The sequence below is a fragment of the Aphidius gifuensis genome, linkage group LG4 (assembly GCF_014905175.1).
Source record: "Aphidius gifuensis isolate YNYX2018 linkage group LG4, ASM1490517v1, whole genome shotgun sequence".
NCBI lineage: Eukaryota > Metazoa > Arthropoda > Insecta > Hymenoptera > Braconidae > Aphidius > Aphidius gifuensis.
The window spans coordinates 21,358,244-21,377,061 of NC_057791.1; the positions used below are offsets into that span (position 1 = coordinate 21,358,244).

Genomic DNA, 18,818 nt, shown 5'->3' on the forward strand with positions numbered 1-18,818 from the left:
AAAAATGAGTATAAATGTTTATTTTTATAAATAAAAATCCAAGCTACAATGAAATTGTAAAACAGCTATTTTAAAACTTGAAAATATCTAGACTAAAAAATATTTAGAATATGCTTTTCTAAATGTAAAATACAAAAATTGGGTTATAAACGAAAGTGAGGTCTTTTTGCATCCTTGAAAAACTAGTGGCGATTAAATGCAAATCTCGGGAGGGTGCTTATCGCCATCATAGCACGCCTGGCACGCGGTTTAAGCCACTATGAAGAGAAAATTTTCCTTTTATTCCCATAGGTACCACTTTTAACCACAATATTTATTCATTTTTTTTTTTTTCTCTTCCTTTCATGACTCTACCACAATTAACAAACCAGACTCAATATCATTTTTACTATTTTTAATTTTTTCCTAGTTAATTAAACATTTGCGTGGAATATTCTTCCACTTAAATATTTAACAATCCAATGAAATTAAAAATAAAGTGCTAATACAATTGTTCGAAAAAATAAAAAAACTTACCGTTCGATTTCCTGGATGTTTAACAAAACAAGTTAACACAGCTTTTTGACCGACAATTGCAGTAACATTTTTGTGACTAATGTCATCAAAATACGGCTTATCCCACGATCTTGTTGGTTTGCTATTTCCTGAAACAACACTTGACAAACTGGATCCACCTAAAATCAACAAATAAAACAATACAAAAATGAATTTCAAATTAATAATAGTTACAAATAATTGAATTTAAGTTGTGTAACTAAATAATAAATTCACATTGAATATACAGAGTGGAAAAGTAAAAATAGTTAGGGTATATGCGACCCATTGACTTCAATTATCGTTCGATATGATCTAACAGAGAAACGAAATTCATTAAGCAAGTACTACCTAGCCCTCATTCCACTTAATATGTATACCACGGTAAAAGTTTTTGGGGACTTCTCTGGCGCCAAAGCATTGTTATATAGCTATATTATAATACGACTATAGAAATTTATGTTCATGTATATATATATTCTCTCATTTGTGTATTGAAAGTGTTGGTACCACGGGGGAATCACGATTTATCGCACTTTGCTAGTACACAGGCAACAAAATAGAAGTGGAATGGTGTCGCGTTCGATTTTGTATTCTACCGACGTAAATTTACGACACAACCAAGTGAATAATTATTCTGTCGATTATACAATTGACACCAATAGGGTTCGTTATTTTTTTTTTGTCATTTTATTTATTTTTTTTTCATTCACAATTTTTTTCCTTTTTTCCCTTCTATTTCCGTTCTGTATATTTTTTCATTTTATTACATTTTTTTTTATCTTTTTTCAATTTATATTTCGAAAATGAAAAAAATGTAAATGTACGAATATTAGTTGGATAATCCAGAATAATATGATATTCCAATACTGAATATTGCTATGTATATAATCAAAGGGTAGATGTCACATTTGTTATTGGTGGGTATTCGTTATCATGTGTCAAATTAATAATCATTCAATATTCCTCATCATGTATCCACAACTATTCGTGATACAAAAATCATTTCAATTATAAAAAAATGTAAAAATTGACTACTGTAAATACAATTGACTGGGTGTCGATAGCAAATAATCACAGAATAATAATTACTCAATTAAAATCCAAAAAAACATTTTAAAAAAATATATAAAATTTGTCAAATATCAGTTGAGTATAAATATATTTTTTTTTCATGAAAAATAATTAATGTATATTAATGAAATAGGTAGATATAAAATTTATTTCCAATAATTGTGAAAAAGTAGATTGCCACGGGGTTAATAATGGTATATTTTGTGTCAATGTATATGAAGAGGCCAAGAGGGATCACTAACAAAAACGATATGTATGGGAGGAAAAAAAAAAAAAGAAAAAAGAGAGAGAGAGAAAGAGAGAGCACTCTCCCATCATCAGCCGAGGCCAAATGAACTACCAGTCTGATGGGTGGCTGAAAAAAATAAATAAAAAAAAAAAACGAATGGGATGACAAGGGGGCTGTGAGGGAGGATATGGTAGTTCGAGTGGAAAATGTCGATACTATAAATTTCAACGTTGACACAATGAGATTATCGAGAGTATTCTCGAAATGGCCGTATATGCAATGTACAATGATAAAAGTAGCCTTGGCATTATCCAAGGCATATAACTATCATGCTAATAATAATATACCTCTCTCTATTTAACCCTCCTCTTCTCTTGAAAATTTATCAAAATCTACTACTAAACTTCTCATCTAGTTCACTATTTCCATCATTTGTGTTTATACATATTATACACAATGTACATAAATTATATATTTAACTATCATCTATTTTCATTGCACTTAAATACACAAAAGCAAAATCAAACATAAACTATTCAATGAACCAAACACAAATATTTCAAATATATTGATTAATTGATGAATTATTAAAATTACTATCAATAATTATGAGTTGAAATTTTTAATAAATAATTAATTAACTATTAGTTAATAATTATTTAGAATTGACAATGTATTTTTATTGAATAGGTATTGTCTGTAACAACAAGAACCAAACTGCATTTGACAAATTAAGTAGTTTCCATAATTATATACCAATGTCTGATACTGACATGAAGGAAATAATAAAGACATTCGTTTACTTGAACAATAAATAGATTGTAAATTAATTGAATAATAATCAATCGATAATTTACAAATTGTAATGAAGAAATTTATGGATATATTGTTGGAGTATTCAAAGAGAATTTAAATAAAGAAAACAATTGTTTTTTGTTTTTGATTTTTATGATGATGATGATGATATTTGGTGTATATCGTTTGGACACAAGTGAAGAGCTTTCACATATTGTATACATAGAGGATGTAATTGCAGCATTGTAAGCTGTTTTATACAATATTCATGCATCGTTTTCATGCACATATTGTTACTAAGTTTAAACTGTTTCACTGAACAGAATTGCGATAACAACGTATATCTGAAGATTATTACTGACTCACCTTGGGTATACAAACGAACCTATGTGCGTTGGCTTTATAACCTCTCTCAATTGCTTTACATATACAACATCGAAGGTTACTCAACTTGATCATTATAGACATTATCTATTAGCTATGTAATTAACACTTTATGTAGTTTTTTTTTTTACATGAACACAAAGACGTTAATTTTTTACTATTAAATAATTTTCAAGTTTTTTCTTTTTTTTTTTACGTAAAAGTTTGAAAGTTAATTAAAAAATTTTTAAAATTAAAAAATTTTAGCTGTATTTTATATTGAATTACAGGTTTTAAATAAAATTAAATAATTTTTAAATTAAATTGATATGAAATATTTTTTTTGAATATATTAATTTTAAAATGTACGAGAATTTTTATATTTCATTTTTAATTAACGATTGATTGACAAAAAATTAATAATATTGTTGATTTTTCTTTTTAATCACAAAGCTATTAATTGTTGACTATTGAAAATATTTTTCACAAAAAGTTTGACAGTCGTTATATAATTTTAAAAAAATTAAATTGATGTTTTATATGAATAAATTTTGAAATGAAATTAATTTTCAAATTCAATTTATTTTTCATTTTAAATAATTTTACAATGGATATTAAAAAATAATATTAATATTTTTATTAATTTATAAAAGTAAATTTTTATTATAATATAAAATCCAAAATAAAATAACATTAATATTTAGAATAACTTGAAAATCCTTGACAGCTTGAAATTTTTAATTTAAAAAGTACCAGTAAATTTTAAAATATAATGCAACATTTCGATAGACGGATATATCTCCAAGGCGTATGATCTCAGCCCCGTGGGAAAAATACCATCTCTGAGTGTTCATGAGAAACTAAAGTTTTGGGCTTTTTTTTTTTTTTTTAATTTTTTTTTTCTTAGTCTCGTGCAAGATGGCAGACTTTACTAAGCGACTTGTTAAAAAAAAATTCAATTACCTCAGGCGTCCTGATAAATTTTTTTATGTGTTTAATTTTTTTATTTTTTCATTCTCAGAAGAATTCGATACCTCAGTTAATCTAATAGCAGATTTTCACAAATTCCATGACGAAGAAAAATACTGTATACCAAAGACAATATATATTTTATTTTTTTTCAAATTTTTTATTTTTGTTTTACTTATATATATATTTCATATTTCATATTTTTATTTAAAAATAAAAGCTCAAAGTTTGAGAATAATACTTTGAAGAAAATGTCGAGCAGTTATGAGAGCAGTGATGCTGGCATTTCGATGGCATAGTTTAAAGAGTTTGAGAAGCGGTTGAGACTACATACGACGACTTTGAGGAAATTGCCACTCAGAAAGTTACGCAAGTGACAAAATTACAAAACTTATTGTATGACTGGTGAAAGCGAATAATCGACTAAGGTATAAGATATCTTCTTGAATTTTTTTTTCTTTATTTTCTCTCTTCAATAAAAAAAATAACTGTTGAAATTATATCTGTCGAGAATAAAAAAAAAAAAAACGAATAAAATAAAAAATAGTATATGAAAAGAAAATATATAATAAAAAGTAAAAGAAGAAAAAAACAAAAGTAAGAATCATGATGCAAAGAAAAAGGCTATAAAAAAGAACCGTGTGTTACAAGTTTCAACTCGTAAGGTTATACCCACGAGGATTGAGGTGATGCCAGGTGGAGAAAAGTCGAGTGCAGTAAGAGAAATAGGTTTAAAACTCTGAAAAAAAGCTCGTACTTCTTTTGCACATAATTTTTTTCAATAATTTATTTTTACAATGACGAATTTAAAAGCCAAACCAGGTCAAGCTATTCATTTATTTATACAGTCTAATCTACATATAGAATTATATTATTTTCTAATTTATTATAAATCATTACACAACAACAAAAAAAAATAAATAATAATCGATACATTAATAATTAACAAGTAGTTTCAAGTTGAACCGAGTTTATCAATTCAATTCATATTTTATCAATTTTGGATTTTCTCATATACAAATTAATTGAAATGTGTTGAGGCTTATATACTTAATGAATTAAATATTTCCATAATACCAATCAATTTTAATCATTGAAAATTTAACAATATTAATAATCTAAAATACAAAAATAAATTTAAACTTTCAAATGATTTATATAAACAAAAAAAAGCATATATAAAATTAAAGAAATAAAAAAAATTACATTTTATTCTTTAAAAATAACAAAAAAAAAAGCTGTGGAATTTTTATATGTTTTACTCGAAAAGTTCATAAAGTGAATGTAGTAAAGCTTGATAAAAAGAGGCATGAAAAATGTGTCTGAACGAGTAAAGGAGGTTGGCGTGAAGCCCGTTAGAGCTTTCCAAGGAAAGCTTCGAACTTTGTAGGTAGAAAGTTTTCTAAAACTATTGGTAAAAGCCTTGCTCGTTGTAGGTCTGGTTTTCTCAATGATATTACCGTCTTATGTTTAATAATACATGTCATGTTGTATATACACTAAAATTATAAACAATGCAATCTTAACTGCTTTAATTTCAAATACAATAACTACTAATTAATCAAGCAATATCAATTTAAAAAATATATTTATAAATTTTCTAAATAAAAATTTGTTGAGGTTCATTAAAGTATATTTATATTTTAATTATCAATTTCATATGTTATATTACTCTAGTAGGTATTTAATATTCTCATTTTTATCCTTTTCATTAACATGATTCTAGTTAAAATATAAAAAAAATGCCGCCATGTTTATAACCAAGCTTCTGGCAAATATGGGTCGCTCGAGAATGAATTAAATTTCTTTGGTAAAAAACTTTTCTTTACTTCGTAATAATTTTTTTTTATTTAAATTATGCTTTTTTTTTTTTTCATGCAATTTTTTTCAATTAAACATCACGGCTATAATTTAAATTTTAAATGACTTTTAGTGATAAAAATTTAGATGAAAATTGCATAACAAGACTTGACGTATATTCAGAAAAATATAATTTAAAAAAAAAAAAGAGAGAAAATTCTTCGTTAAAACTTCACATGATCTTGTTTGTTTTGTTGTATTGTTTTTTTATTTTATTTTGCTTTTGAATAATTTATATAAAAAGTAATGAGCTGCACTGAAAATTAAGTGTGTAATATACATGAGATTTTTTTTAAAAATACAAGGGCAAAAGTTTGCGAGAAAAAAAATAAAGGTTTATAGAGGCAAGGATTGCACCTCTTAAGTAAACAATAGAACAAGAGTGAATAGGCCTGAACAATTGTGGTTTCCGCAACAAGTACATGACTAATTGAAACAATGCTCGAGGCTTGAGCAGCAATTGCATGTTCCACAAGCTTCCAAAACTTATCCAACGGATTACAAAGAGGTTTGTAATTGGCATGTTTGTGGATATGTTTAGATGTACATACTGATGTCAATCCTGAATGTAAATTTACTAGAAAATAAATCGCCTCAATCTTCAAGCACGAAAACTCTTCTATTATTAAAAATGGTAAATTTCAAAAAAACAAAAGATCATTGAAATACTTTTTGTTCAATGAAATTTCTACTTTGTTTTTTTATAATACATTTTACAAACAGAGCTTTGTAAAAGCCCTTCAAGTTTTACTATTTTTTTTCCATAATTTCCATAATTTTCTGGCTTTAATTATTAACAATTTCTTGTGTCAAATAATATTCATTTAAATTACGAAATTTTCATGTAATCAATTAGTTATGTGCTTGTTAAGTTTCACATTGTACATACCTCAACAATATTCCAAAGTGCATAAATTCATATATAAACCAGCAGTTGGATGCAAAAGAGAGTCATGATTTTGGGTGACTGTTATAACCCAGTTTACGAGTCACGTAAGCGTTACATATTACATACCTACGTGAATTGAAAGTATAAAGATGACAGAATAGTAAAATGTTTGTACGATAGTGTTTGTGTGTGTGTGTATGTGTGTGTGGTTTATTCGATGAGAAAACTCTCAAGTTAATCTATGAGACACACTGTAAAAAGTATAAAAAATTTTCTTTCGATATATTTAGTTTTTTTTTTTTTACTTGATAGATGAAAATAAAAAATAAAAAAAATAGGTTTTATATAAAAATGTATATATATAGTGCAGCTGACAACTTCAATGTACGATATTAAATAAAAAAACTTTGTACCGAGTCTTATTCGTATTGACGAACAATGTATATCGGCACGTAGTTTTTTAACTTTACCATCATGCCAAGCCACATTGGATGAACTTATTTCTTTTCTTGCCTTCAAACTGTTCGCGCCTTTTTTTTTATTTTTTTTTTTTATATTTCTTTTATATATTATATTCCCTGAAGATACTATTTTTATTTTCTTAAAAAGTATTTTTCTTTTTTTTTAATTTTTTTTTTTTTTATTACACCTCTTCATATAAAGTTTTAAACTTTGTGCAACACAGTTTACAATTAAATCTTGATAAAAGTATATTAATGAAACAAGGTAAAATTGAAAAAATAAAAAATAAATGAAATAAATTGAATCTTGGCTTATATCCAAGTATCGCCAAGATAAACCTGACCATAGAATGACTTTGTTAAATAAACTACATATAAAAATTAATTTTCAATCATAAAAACGTTTAAAAAGTTTTTTTCTCATATATATATTTTTTATTATTATATTCACTGGATCATAGACCTCATAGTTATGTATTTTTCGTATCTTTTCCAATTTATGTTAATCTGATAAAAATTATACAAAACAAATCGACTCAGCATAATGCTAAATCAGCTAACAAAATCAAATAAAATATAAAAAAAAAACCTAATAATACCAAGAAATAAAATAAAAATGACCCTTGTCCTCAAAAAAAAAAATATATAATAAATAATAACAATAAACGAAAACAAGAATAATCATAAACTAAATCGTTTAAAAATCCTTCAGTATGACAGTCATGAAAATTCCCAACAAAATGAGACACGTTTTGTGTGTTTTATATATTTTTTTAAGGTCTCAATTGCGATACAACTGAAGCATCAAGGGCCATCTCTTTTTGTGTATATAAATATACATAAAAAATAGAATAAGAGAGAGAGTGAGAGAAAGATAGAGAGTCAATGATAAGATAGACAGAGAGTGAGAGAAAATCAGTAGGCCAGGTTTGTCTCTTGGTATAACCCCCGCATCCCACATAAATATGGGGATTCCCGAGAAGTAGTTTAATACCCCTATAATCGAGCGTACATGGCGTACCATTTGAACCTCACACTCCTTATTCAGTGGGTAGTATACTACAGCATATATATATATGTACATAAAGTGCCCAATGGGGAAGAGAATAGTAGTCAAGAGCGGAGAGATGGTGAGGGGGGTTTAGAGAGATCTGTGAATTATTGAACGATCTCAAATGACCCGAAAGCAAACCCGCGTTCGATAAACTATTTAATCGAAGTGGAATAGCTTCTGTATATATACATAAAATATATATTTGTGTATGTGTTTGTGTATGTAAGGGAAGAACAGCAACCCTTGATCCAATTTACATAAGATCTACCACGTCGCTTGAGTTGAATCCGCGAATACTGCACTCCTTCTATATAAGAATAATATAACACTGGGGATAATCTATAGTCTCAAGTTGCGTATACTATCCCCCGGCTTCCTTCCGCGTTCACAATTTTTTTATTTTTTTTGCTTTCTTGCTTTTCTCTCATTTTTACTTGGTGGGTTTTTTTTCTGCTTATTTCAATTCAATGTTGATTATACATACGGATGTGTATAGATGTATATATAGAATGCCTTGTAACACTGAGAAAATTGTTGAGTGAAAAGCCTTCGTCAATATGCATGCAATGTCAGGGGTTTATTTTCCGCTAACACCAACACATTTTTGTGTATGCTATATTAGAATTTACGCTACGAGAAAATAAATGCACACATATACATTTATGTACTTTCTCAAGTCGTAATTTCAAGCTATTTTATTTTCAGCAACAATGAAAACCAAAAAAAACTTGGTACAATGATAGAACGAGAATTCAAACACACACTTATCCAACAACCTCTTATTTTATTATTATGATTTTTTATTTTATTATTTTCCAATTTATCAGCAGTACTTTCAAAACACGTAGAGCTACTAGCACAGTGCACCTATATCGATGGTGTAGAAAAAAATAAAATAAAATGAATAAAAGGAAGGAACCAGGGTGACGCATGCCGATGACTATTTATATATATTTTTTTTCTCTTACTTTTTTTTAACTTTCATTATTCCACGAAGCTTTCCAATGGAAATAACACATTTTTTTCAACAATACCAGAAACACGTGCAGTGTTTTTTAATTCATTTTTGCAATGTTATTTTTTCTATTTCTTTAAAAGTATATTTTGTATTATTTTTTGTTATTGATAAGAAAAAATGGATTATAAAAAAAAAAAATAAGAAAATTTGAGTTGTGGAAAAGTCATTGAGTCAGAGATGATAGGTAAAATATATAAATATACAACAACAAGAACAGCGAATGAGGTCTGAGATTGGGGATAAAAAATTCTATGAGTAATGATAGTAAAGCTATAAAGGCAGAGAAGAATCATGGTCTCTTGATTAGAAGCATAATTTTGTCGTATCATTTGGCAGCGCCAATCGCTCAACCACACATAAATGAAACATTTCCATGGGGAATGAGAATACAAGAAATATATAAAAAGAAAATATATATATATATTTATTTATAAAGATAACAATAATAAAAATAAAAAAAAAAAAAACAGAAGGAAGTAAGAGAGGTAAAAAATAATGAAAAAAAAAAAAAAAGAATAAAGACGTTTTTCCATGAAGAAAAGAAATGCTTGGAATTGAGAATTGGGAAAAGATCCACGGTTTTTCTTTTCTCGTTTACGTCGATTCATGGTCGGCCATTAGTTTCCAACGAGGGACGATCTCACGTGGTTATCTTTGGATCATAGCATCTACCAAGAGCTTTTTTCTTTATATATTATCTTTTTTAGTTTTTTTTTTTTTTTACATTTTACGTTATTTTTTTATTCTCAATCTTATTCTCATTTACTTTATTTTATCTTATATATTTTATTTTTTTTTATTTTAATACCCATGACATTGTTGTTCTTGTTTTTTTATTTTTTTTTTTACAGCCAATGATCTTGTCACTGATAAAGTTTACAACATAAAAATTTAATGGGAAATAAATAAAATACAATTAACGATATACAGGTGTTTTGAGAATTGAAAATAAATTTAATAAAAAACTTTGGACAATGGGATTTATCAAGAACTCTATCAAATTAATAAAATAAAAACAATAAAGAAATAAGTGATAAAAGGGTAAATAATGTTTAATATTCATGGAAGTAAAAATGAATAATTTTTATTGTTTATTTATCTTGAAATGTTTGTAATTCATTTTTAAAGATGTAAAATAATTAAAATTTTTAATTATCAATTTCTTGGAATTATTTGCTGAGAATTTAAAAGTATTTACTGTGAAATATTATAAATTATAATAATTATTTTATATAAATTTTAATAAGCTTGTATTTAACGTTCACAAGAAAATATAATTTATATTTTCTAGATCGAAATGATGACAAAAAAAATAAAGCTCTTTTGTGAAAAAAATTGTCAAACTTTCTTTCATTTATTATCTCAATTTTTTTTTTTGTCAATTTAAGAAAAATTGTATTATTTTTTTTTGAAGCTTAATTTTGTGTTTTTCTTTTTCTTCTAACGAGTGTGAACTATATTTTTTTCCAACGTCATTTTGGCAAGCTTGCAGCCGGAAGACGAAATGACTATTTCTCGAGACTCATTTCATTTTGTTTTTTTTTTTTTTTTATCAGTCTGCAAAATACAAACACAGCAGGAGGACATAGTAGCCTTTCATCTTGTGCTTCTAATTTTTTTTTTTTTTTGTTCTGTTTTTATTTTATTTTGTACTGGTAGCAGTCATACTAAATTTTCTATTATATTTTTTCTACCTTTGTAAAATACAGCTCAATTTTTTAATAATAATATCAAAATATTTATCAGAAGAAAGAAATATTTCCAAACAATAAAACTTCAATTTTTGTAAAAAAAAAACATTTGCAAGGCTAATAAATTTATATTTTTTTCAAAATTAAATTTTACACATACTCGAATATAAAAGATCCGGTGTACAAAGACTCAATATAAATGGATTGATATTTAAAGGAGCAAATAAACGTATCTTTGAAAATTTTTTATTTAATTTTTTTCTGCATTAGTACATAAAGTTCAAATGCCAGCTGTATAAAAGAAAATCATGGCCTAGATGCATAGAAAATTCTTTCTGCTGAATTTTTCTATAATTTTTTTTTCATAGTAATCTGTTTTTTTCTATTTAATTTTATTTTTAAAAAACGCGTATTGATAATAAATCATTTACTTGTATTCATTTGAATAGAAAATAAAAGTAAATGAAAAAATAAATAAATAAATAAACAACTGAAGTAGTATACATATAAATAAATATTTAAAAAATATCAACGAAAAAGTCAAGTTGATACTGCACATAAAATAAATGGTTTTGTGAAAATAAATAAAAATAAAAATACACGGAAATGGAGGGAAAATGGTTGGATGAATCTGATATCGAGATCCGGAAATAAATAACAAATTATCTGTACAGTTGTATAAAAAAAGAGTTAAAGATTTTTTTTGGTCTGTAAATAAGAAACTCGTTGGATATTTCTTTCTTATGGTTTTTATGTTTTTTTGTTTTTAAACTTTTTCTTGTTACTTTTTTTTCTTGATTTTATTCCTCATTCAACTTTCTGTTGGCGCCCAATCCAACGACCAAAGTGATGGTAAAATCAGATGGCTGTAAATCGTTCTTGTAAAGAAACAACCAAGTAGAAATAGTTTGGCGTTGTGCAATTTAACTCTCAACATCAACGAAATATATATACGCATTGTATATACATTGTATATATATATAATTTTTAGTTACTTTGTCTATTTTATAAACAGGTTGTAAATTTCATGTTGAAAAAAAAATAAAAACTATTCATAAAGATATTTCTTCTGAAAATACTGATAATTTATTTTTACAAGTTTTATTATTTTGGAATGAATAATTAATAACTTTTAATGATCAATTTAAAATTTTCAAATTTATATTTTAAAAAATATCAATGTTTAAACTTTTTGTAAATTTAAATTTATAATATTATATTTTTTAAAAAACTTTATAATATTATATAAAGAAAAATAATGCTTGAAAAACGCTGAATTTTTTTTTGGAAATAGCTGAAACCTGTCTCTATTTGCCCTGAAAATTTAAACAATATCTACTTATGCGTTTTCTTGGGAGAAATTTTGAAATTAGAAATTATATATTTTTATTTTCGACGAAGACAGTTCAAATGTTTTGAAGACTACCGATGACAATTGTCATAGACAAGAAAGTAACAAAAAAGAAGGAAATTATTTACGATTAATTTCGAAATATTATATTAACAATAAAAAGTTTTCTTATCAATTTTCATTGCATCACGTATTTTCAGTATCATTTGGATTTGCTCATTTTGAAATTGTAAGGAATTTCACTCAATATCTATCCACTCTGTTTGTAAAATGATATCGATATGAGATTCTATATATTCATACATGAGTTTCATACATACTCAAAAGTATTTGTAGAATGAGAATGGTCCAGTCTCAATCCAATTTAATGAGGCTTTAACAACGTGCATGAATATATCTGTTTGTATATGTAGTCATAATAAAGGCACTTGAAAACCAAGTTTCAACGACTTTCATTCATGTTAAAACCATTTAAGTTTAACCGTCAACGACGAGAAATATAATCTTCAAGAAATTAAGCTTTCTCAACAGTCTTATGAATATTTTTATATTGAAAAATATATATAAAAATTATCAATATCAATTTATTGACAATGTATATAAAAATAATAAATTTTATGAAATAAAAAAATTTGCCAGCAGCGATATCAATATACATTTGTAAATATTTCATTTTCAGTAAATTTATTTTTTATAAAACTAAATTATTTATTCCAGGAAGCAATATCATTACTATTTTTTTTTCTTTTTTTCAACTCCAAGCTATTTTATTGTTTTTTCAATAAATATTTACAAATTTCCGGAACTCAATATGAATGAGAAAAAAAAAAAAAAAAATTGATCAATTCAATAATAATTATGAAAACTATTTGTAAATTTTATTTTTATATATATTTTTTTTATTCTGCTTCGTAAAATTGATATCATAAAAAAATTAATTTTCAATATCAATAAAGTCCGCGAGCGTGGATGTAATAAATTGATAAACAGCAATATAAATTTTGATGAAATGTAAACAAGACAAAATGTAGGATAAACTTTAAATTAAAAATAATAAAAAATAAAATTATAAATAACAAGTATTAAAGTTTATGTTTTTGATCTTTGATCGAGGCATTACATTAAATTAATTTTATTTTATGGGTTAATGAGGCTTACTTTAAATGCATGGTAATTAAATTTATTGTATTTTTCATTGAGATGACTCAACTACCATTCATTATCTTTCATAAATATTTTTTTTTGTTTGCAAATAAATACTGAGTGTTGCATACTTGCAAAATTTTTTATATGAATATGAAAAATTTGAGTCAATGAATTTTAAATGTTGAGCTTTCCAAGGTATTTTCCAAGTGTTTTTTTTTAAATGAAAAATATATATTTTTATTTATCAGATTTTTTATTCAACTTGAAGTTTTAATGGAAAGAAATTTATTGGAAAATTTAATTTTCTGTTTTCCAATTTTGGTAAATATTACAAAATACTTTTATAAATTTATTAATATATTTTAAAAGAAAATTAAAAAATAATTTTCTATAAAACTTTTGTATTTACTGATGAATAATTTTTCAAAAAATTGTGTTTAATTTTTTTAATTTACAAATTACTTTTACATAAATTTGCTTTATATTTTCATTTGATTGATAAATCAATTTATAAATAAAATATCAATTGTATTGAAGTATAATTCACCGCAAATTTAAAAAAAATAAAATTAAAGAAACAAAAAAAAAAAAATAATAAAAGCACAGGATACCAGATAAAAATGATGTGCGTGTAAAGGACAATTTAAAGTTACTTCAAAGAAGCACTGAAAGCGGAAATTGGAAGACATTTTATATTTTTATTCTCTTCTTTTATCTATATAAATATATTTTTTTTTTGTTCTCTACTGGACCTATTGACTACAAAGTGCTTCAGGTTAAATTTTTCGATTTAAAATAAAATCCAAGTATCTCTTCTTTGTTCATACAATTTTATTTTTCAAATACATAATATTTATATATTGAAAATTGTATTATAAAATTTAATGTAAACGTCGAGTTTTAAATGTATTAAAAAAAAAAATCACAAAAATTTCTATTAAATTTCAAGAGTATGGAGATAATATATTTATAATAAATTGAATTACAAAGTGTTGAAATTCTAGGTAAATTAATAATGTGCATTCTTGAATAAATTGTTTAGTAAAAAGATGAAAAGATTTTACACATACGAGTATAAAATTTATTGTTCTACTGGCATCAACAATACTGCCACTTTGTACTTAACAATATAGAGAAATGTTAAAGAACAAGACAGAGAAATTGAGTGGCTTTATTTTCTGACGTGGAAAATTATTCCAACCACTACATATACTGATTCTTCAACTTCAAAAGGAAAAGCTAAATTTATCTCAATATTCTTTGAAAAATTTTAAATAAATTGTGACAAATAAAAAAATGAAAAATTCATTCTTTTTTTGCATTATTATTATTATTACTATTTTTCATTTTCTTTTTTATTTTCTTTTTTTTTATTTTACTATTTTTTTATTTACAATGTCATATTTTTTCTTTTTTGTTTTTCTATTTAGATGTAATTTTCTTGTTTTTTTTTATGTATCAAAGTTATTTTATTTATTTTTTTTAATTTAAATTTAAGAATTTGTTATTCCAGTTGCATAATTTTATAATTCAAAAATACATATAATTGTATTTAATATTCACAGAGAATATGTAAAATTTAAATGATTTTCAACAATGAAATTATAAAAAGTATATATAATTGTTATTCTGAAGACGGTCAACATGCTCTGGCACTTTTAGGAAATTATTTTCCGGTAGAGAATAGAAATAGTATTTTTATATATCACATTGCGGAGATTGAGAGAATAGTAAATTGAGAAAGATAGTAAAAAAAAAAAAAAGAATTAAAATTGCTGTGAAAAATTTTCTCCAACCAACGGAAGTTGGCTATGACGTCGAACAGATTAAAGCGTTAAGCTCAGCAGTAGAAATCAAAAAGGGAAACGTAAACCGTAAAGTAAAAATATATATAAAACAATGAGAATGAAAATTTAATCTCGTCGTGTGTCCAGTTTCCTAATTACCTGACAAACTTTGCAAACTTGAGATGAATCAAATGATGATTTTCATCCCAATTTAAATACAATTTCAACTTTTACTTTTTTTATGTTTACTTATATTTTTTATTTTATTTTTAAGTAGTTTTTTTTTTCATTTTGCTTTTTCCTTTTTCATGTATAATTTTGATATATATATTCGCTCTCTTGTCATGTCAGGAATTTTCAAAAGTCCAGCCATTAATTATTACAAAAAAAAAAACTAATAAAAATTTATAAAAATAAATAAATAAATAAAATAAAAATAGTGACAGGGAAAAAAGAAAAAAAAAAAAACCAAGACCAGTCCCGGGCGTGTCTGACTCATTCTCGCTCTACTTGTTCAGCCCCCATGTGGTAGGTGGAAATGCCACGTCCGGACGTGAATTTTTACGGGCATCCGGACATCGTGAAATTATTTACGAGCCAACAATCCCACCAGGCCGTATACCAGACTCGTTTTAAAATTATATTAAAATAAATAAACATAGTGGCAAACTTTTAAAATTGATCTTATTCCAATTGCGATTATTTTTTTAAATTTAAAATATATTTTTTAAATAATTAAATTAATTAATAAGGAAATTATATTTCCTTTTCTAATCTAATTATTATTTAAAATTTTGAAAGTACAAAAAATTAACTTTTCTAAAGTGGAAGAGTTTTTATATGATTTTTTTTTGCTATCACAAAATTGCAAAATTTTAAAATTTAATTTTTTTATTATTTTTAATCTATAATTTCATAAAAACATTTCATTTATTTGTAGATAAAATAGACTCAATCAAGTGTTGAATGTTTTTTTTTTTTTATTTGAATGGTTGAACATTGAAAATGATGAGATTATTTGAACTTTTGTATATTTAAGATCCATGATGTTTAACAAAACAATATTCTCTATATTAATAAAACAACAAGTCCATGACTTGGCAGTGTGATATAGTTACATAAACAATTACAAAACTGTGAAATAATAAAGTCTATGTATATTTATGTGTATTGTTTTAATTCTCATCGTGCTATTTTGTACAAATGCTCAACGGGCTTCACTCGCTGTACTCGTAAACTGTGTAAATACTCACTTTTCTCGACACAGATATTTTACCTCTCTGTATTTCTATGTTCATCATACACCAAAAGCTTACTTACTAAACTCATTACATCTATATATATATAACAAATGCCTCTATGTAACTGTGTTTCCATATTTAATAACAAGAAATAAAAAACATTTTTATTTTTACATAAAAATTAAATCAGAAAATTTTTTATTAATTTTTTTATTTTTATTAAAAAATATAAAAATATATTCATGTATTTTATATTATTTAAAAAAACTAATTAATTACTTTGTTTTAAATTTACAATCTAAAAAACATACATGAATTTGATAAAAAAAATTTAAACTTATTTTTAATCAAAAAAAAATATTTACATATTTTGTTTGTATTATTTGAAAAAGAAATAATTAATTAAATTTTTAATTTAAAAATCTAAAAAATATATAAATGAATTATTATTTTAAAAAAACAATATTTTCTTTTTTTGTATAATTAATTTTTTTAAATTTCAAACTAAAAAATGTAAATAAGCTTTTTTTAAAAAATGAAAATTGAATAATAAAAGCTTAATAAATAATTTTTTTCATAAAAATAATTCATTCAATTTTTGTATTTTATAATGAAAAAGTGAATAAAATTTATATCTCAATTTTTTATTTATTATATAAAACAATGTACAAAAAGATAGATGTTAATTCAAAATAAAAAAAAAAAATATACTGATAACATTTACTTAATACTCAAACTCTCTCAATGTCGACTAATCATGTATAAAAATAAAAAATAAATAAAAAAACCGTTTTTATAATCCAATAAATAAATATATGAAAATTAAAAAAGAAAAAAAAAAACGATAGAGTAAATCCGATCATCCCTTTTACTTATCCATGGATGCTATTGTTTAGCTCGCACACGTTCAGGGTGTTACACCCCCGTGCTTTATCCATTAATCGATTTTAAATTTGACCTATCTGACGATTCGTTAGAATTCAAGTTTTCTGTCTCTATATATTGTTATTCATTATTATTCATTGATTATATCTCTGCACACATTTATATATTTCATAAATATTTCGAAAAAAATATAATAATTTTCTATCCAATATATAAAGCGCTTAGTTTATATTTATTTTTATGGTAAAACGATATGCAAATATTAATTCTCAATCAGGTACTTGAACGCACTTATTCATTTGTTAATATAACAAATGACTTTTTTTAAAATCTGTTTATCGTTAGTTAATTTAAAAAAATAATTATACGAAAATTGCAATAATAATTATGCTGAAACAATATCCACAAATATTCTCATTATTTTTAATGATTATAATTCAAAAATATTTTCCATTTATGCGATGGAAAATTGTTCATTTTATGTTATTATAATTTATAGTTATTTATCATTATTAAACTCATTGTAAAATAAACAAATCATCAATTAAAATTGCATTGTTTTATTGTATATAATTATATCAATTTATTCATAATATTTTTTTTAAATAATAAAAAGCTAAACGAGTTTTTTAATAAAATTAAAAACAAAACTCGTGGTATAAATTCAACGATTTAAATGACTCGTTGACAATAGAGATAAAATGCTTCAAGGCATCTACATTTCAATACAATATTATTTTTTAAATATTTTTTTAAAAAATATATAAAGTCACATTTGTAAAGAGAGGTTAAATAGCATTTGAAAAGAAATGAGAATAAAGTATGAAGAGATATATTTTTTTTTTTTTTTGTAATAGAAAAGGTTTTTTATTCGTAATTTCATATTGAAGTTGAACTCACGATATGAACCTAAGTTATAATGTGACAAACTATTTTCACACTTTTTTATATCTAGCTTTTTTTAAAAAAAAAAAAAAATTTCATTCATTTATTTTTATCTATGAGAAACATACCTGATGGCTAACAGTAAATTTAAATCTCACTGGATAAAATAAATATAATTAAAATTAATATAATTAAGAGCAAAACGTTTTAAATTTTTATTAATTATTTTTTATCTATGTCGAATAATTTTGTCTTTATTTTACACAGATTTTTTGATAATAACAAAGTGAATATATTTTTACTGTGAATACAATATGTTTAATGATGGAATTTTTTTTATCCTTCTATTTGCTATTTTTTTTTAATTTGAAATAAAAAAAAATATCAGTCGAGAGGTTGTTGGCACATTTGATTCGTAACGACTGTATTCAAATTTTTAAGTACTCTCAATGTACGACATGTATTTGGCACAGTTTCGAGTATTTGTATCGATGAATTCAGCCATTGCTTTCGATCGTTTTGAGAGTTCTACATATACTGTCAATCATATAATAATGATAATAGTAATATAGCAGTTTGAAATTCA

General features: G+C 24.4%; 1 protein-coding gene across 3 annotated transcripts in view; it reads right to left on the reverse strand.

The window, feature by feature from the left end:
* LOC122855653 (hemicentin-2-like) overlaps nt 1-18,818 on the reverse strand; it is an 88,708-nt gene that overhangs the window by 40,776 nt on the left and 29,114 nt on the right. For all 3 annotated transcript variants that reach the window (XM_044157183.1, XM_044157181.1, XM_044157182.1), the window contains exon 3: nt 517-674. In XM_044157183.1, the coding sequence (XP_044013118.1) occupies nt 517-674 (158 nt within the window). The remainder of the gene's footprint in view (nt 1-516; nt 675-18,818) is intronic.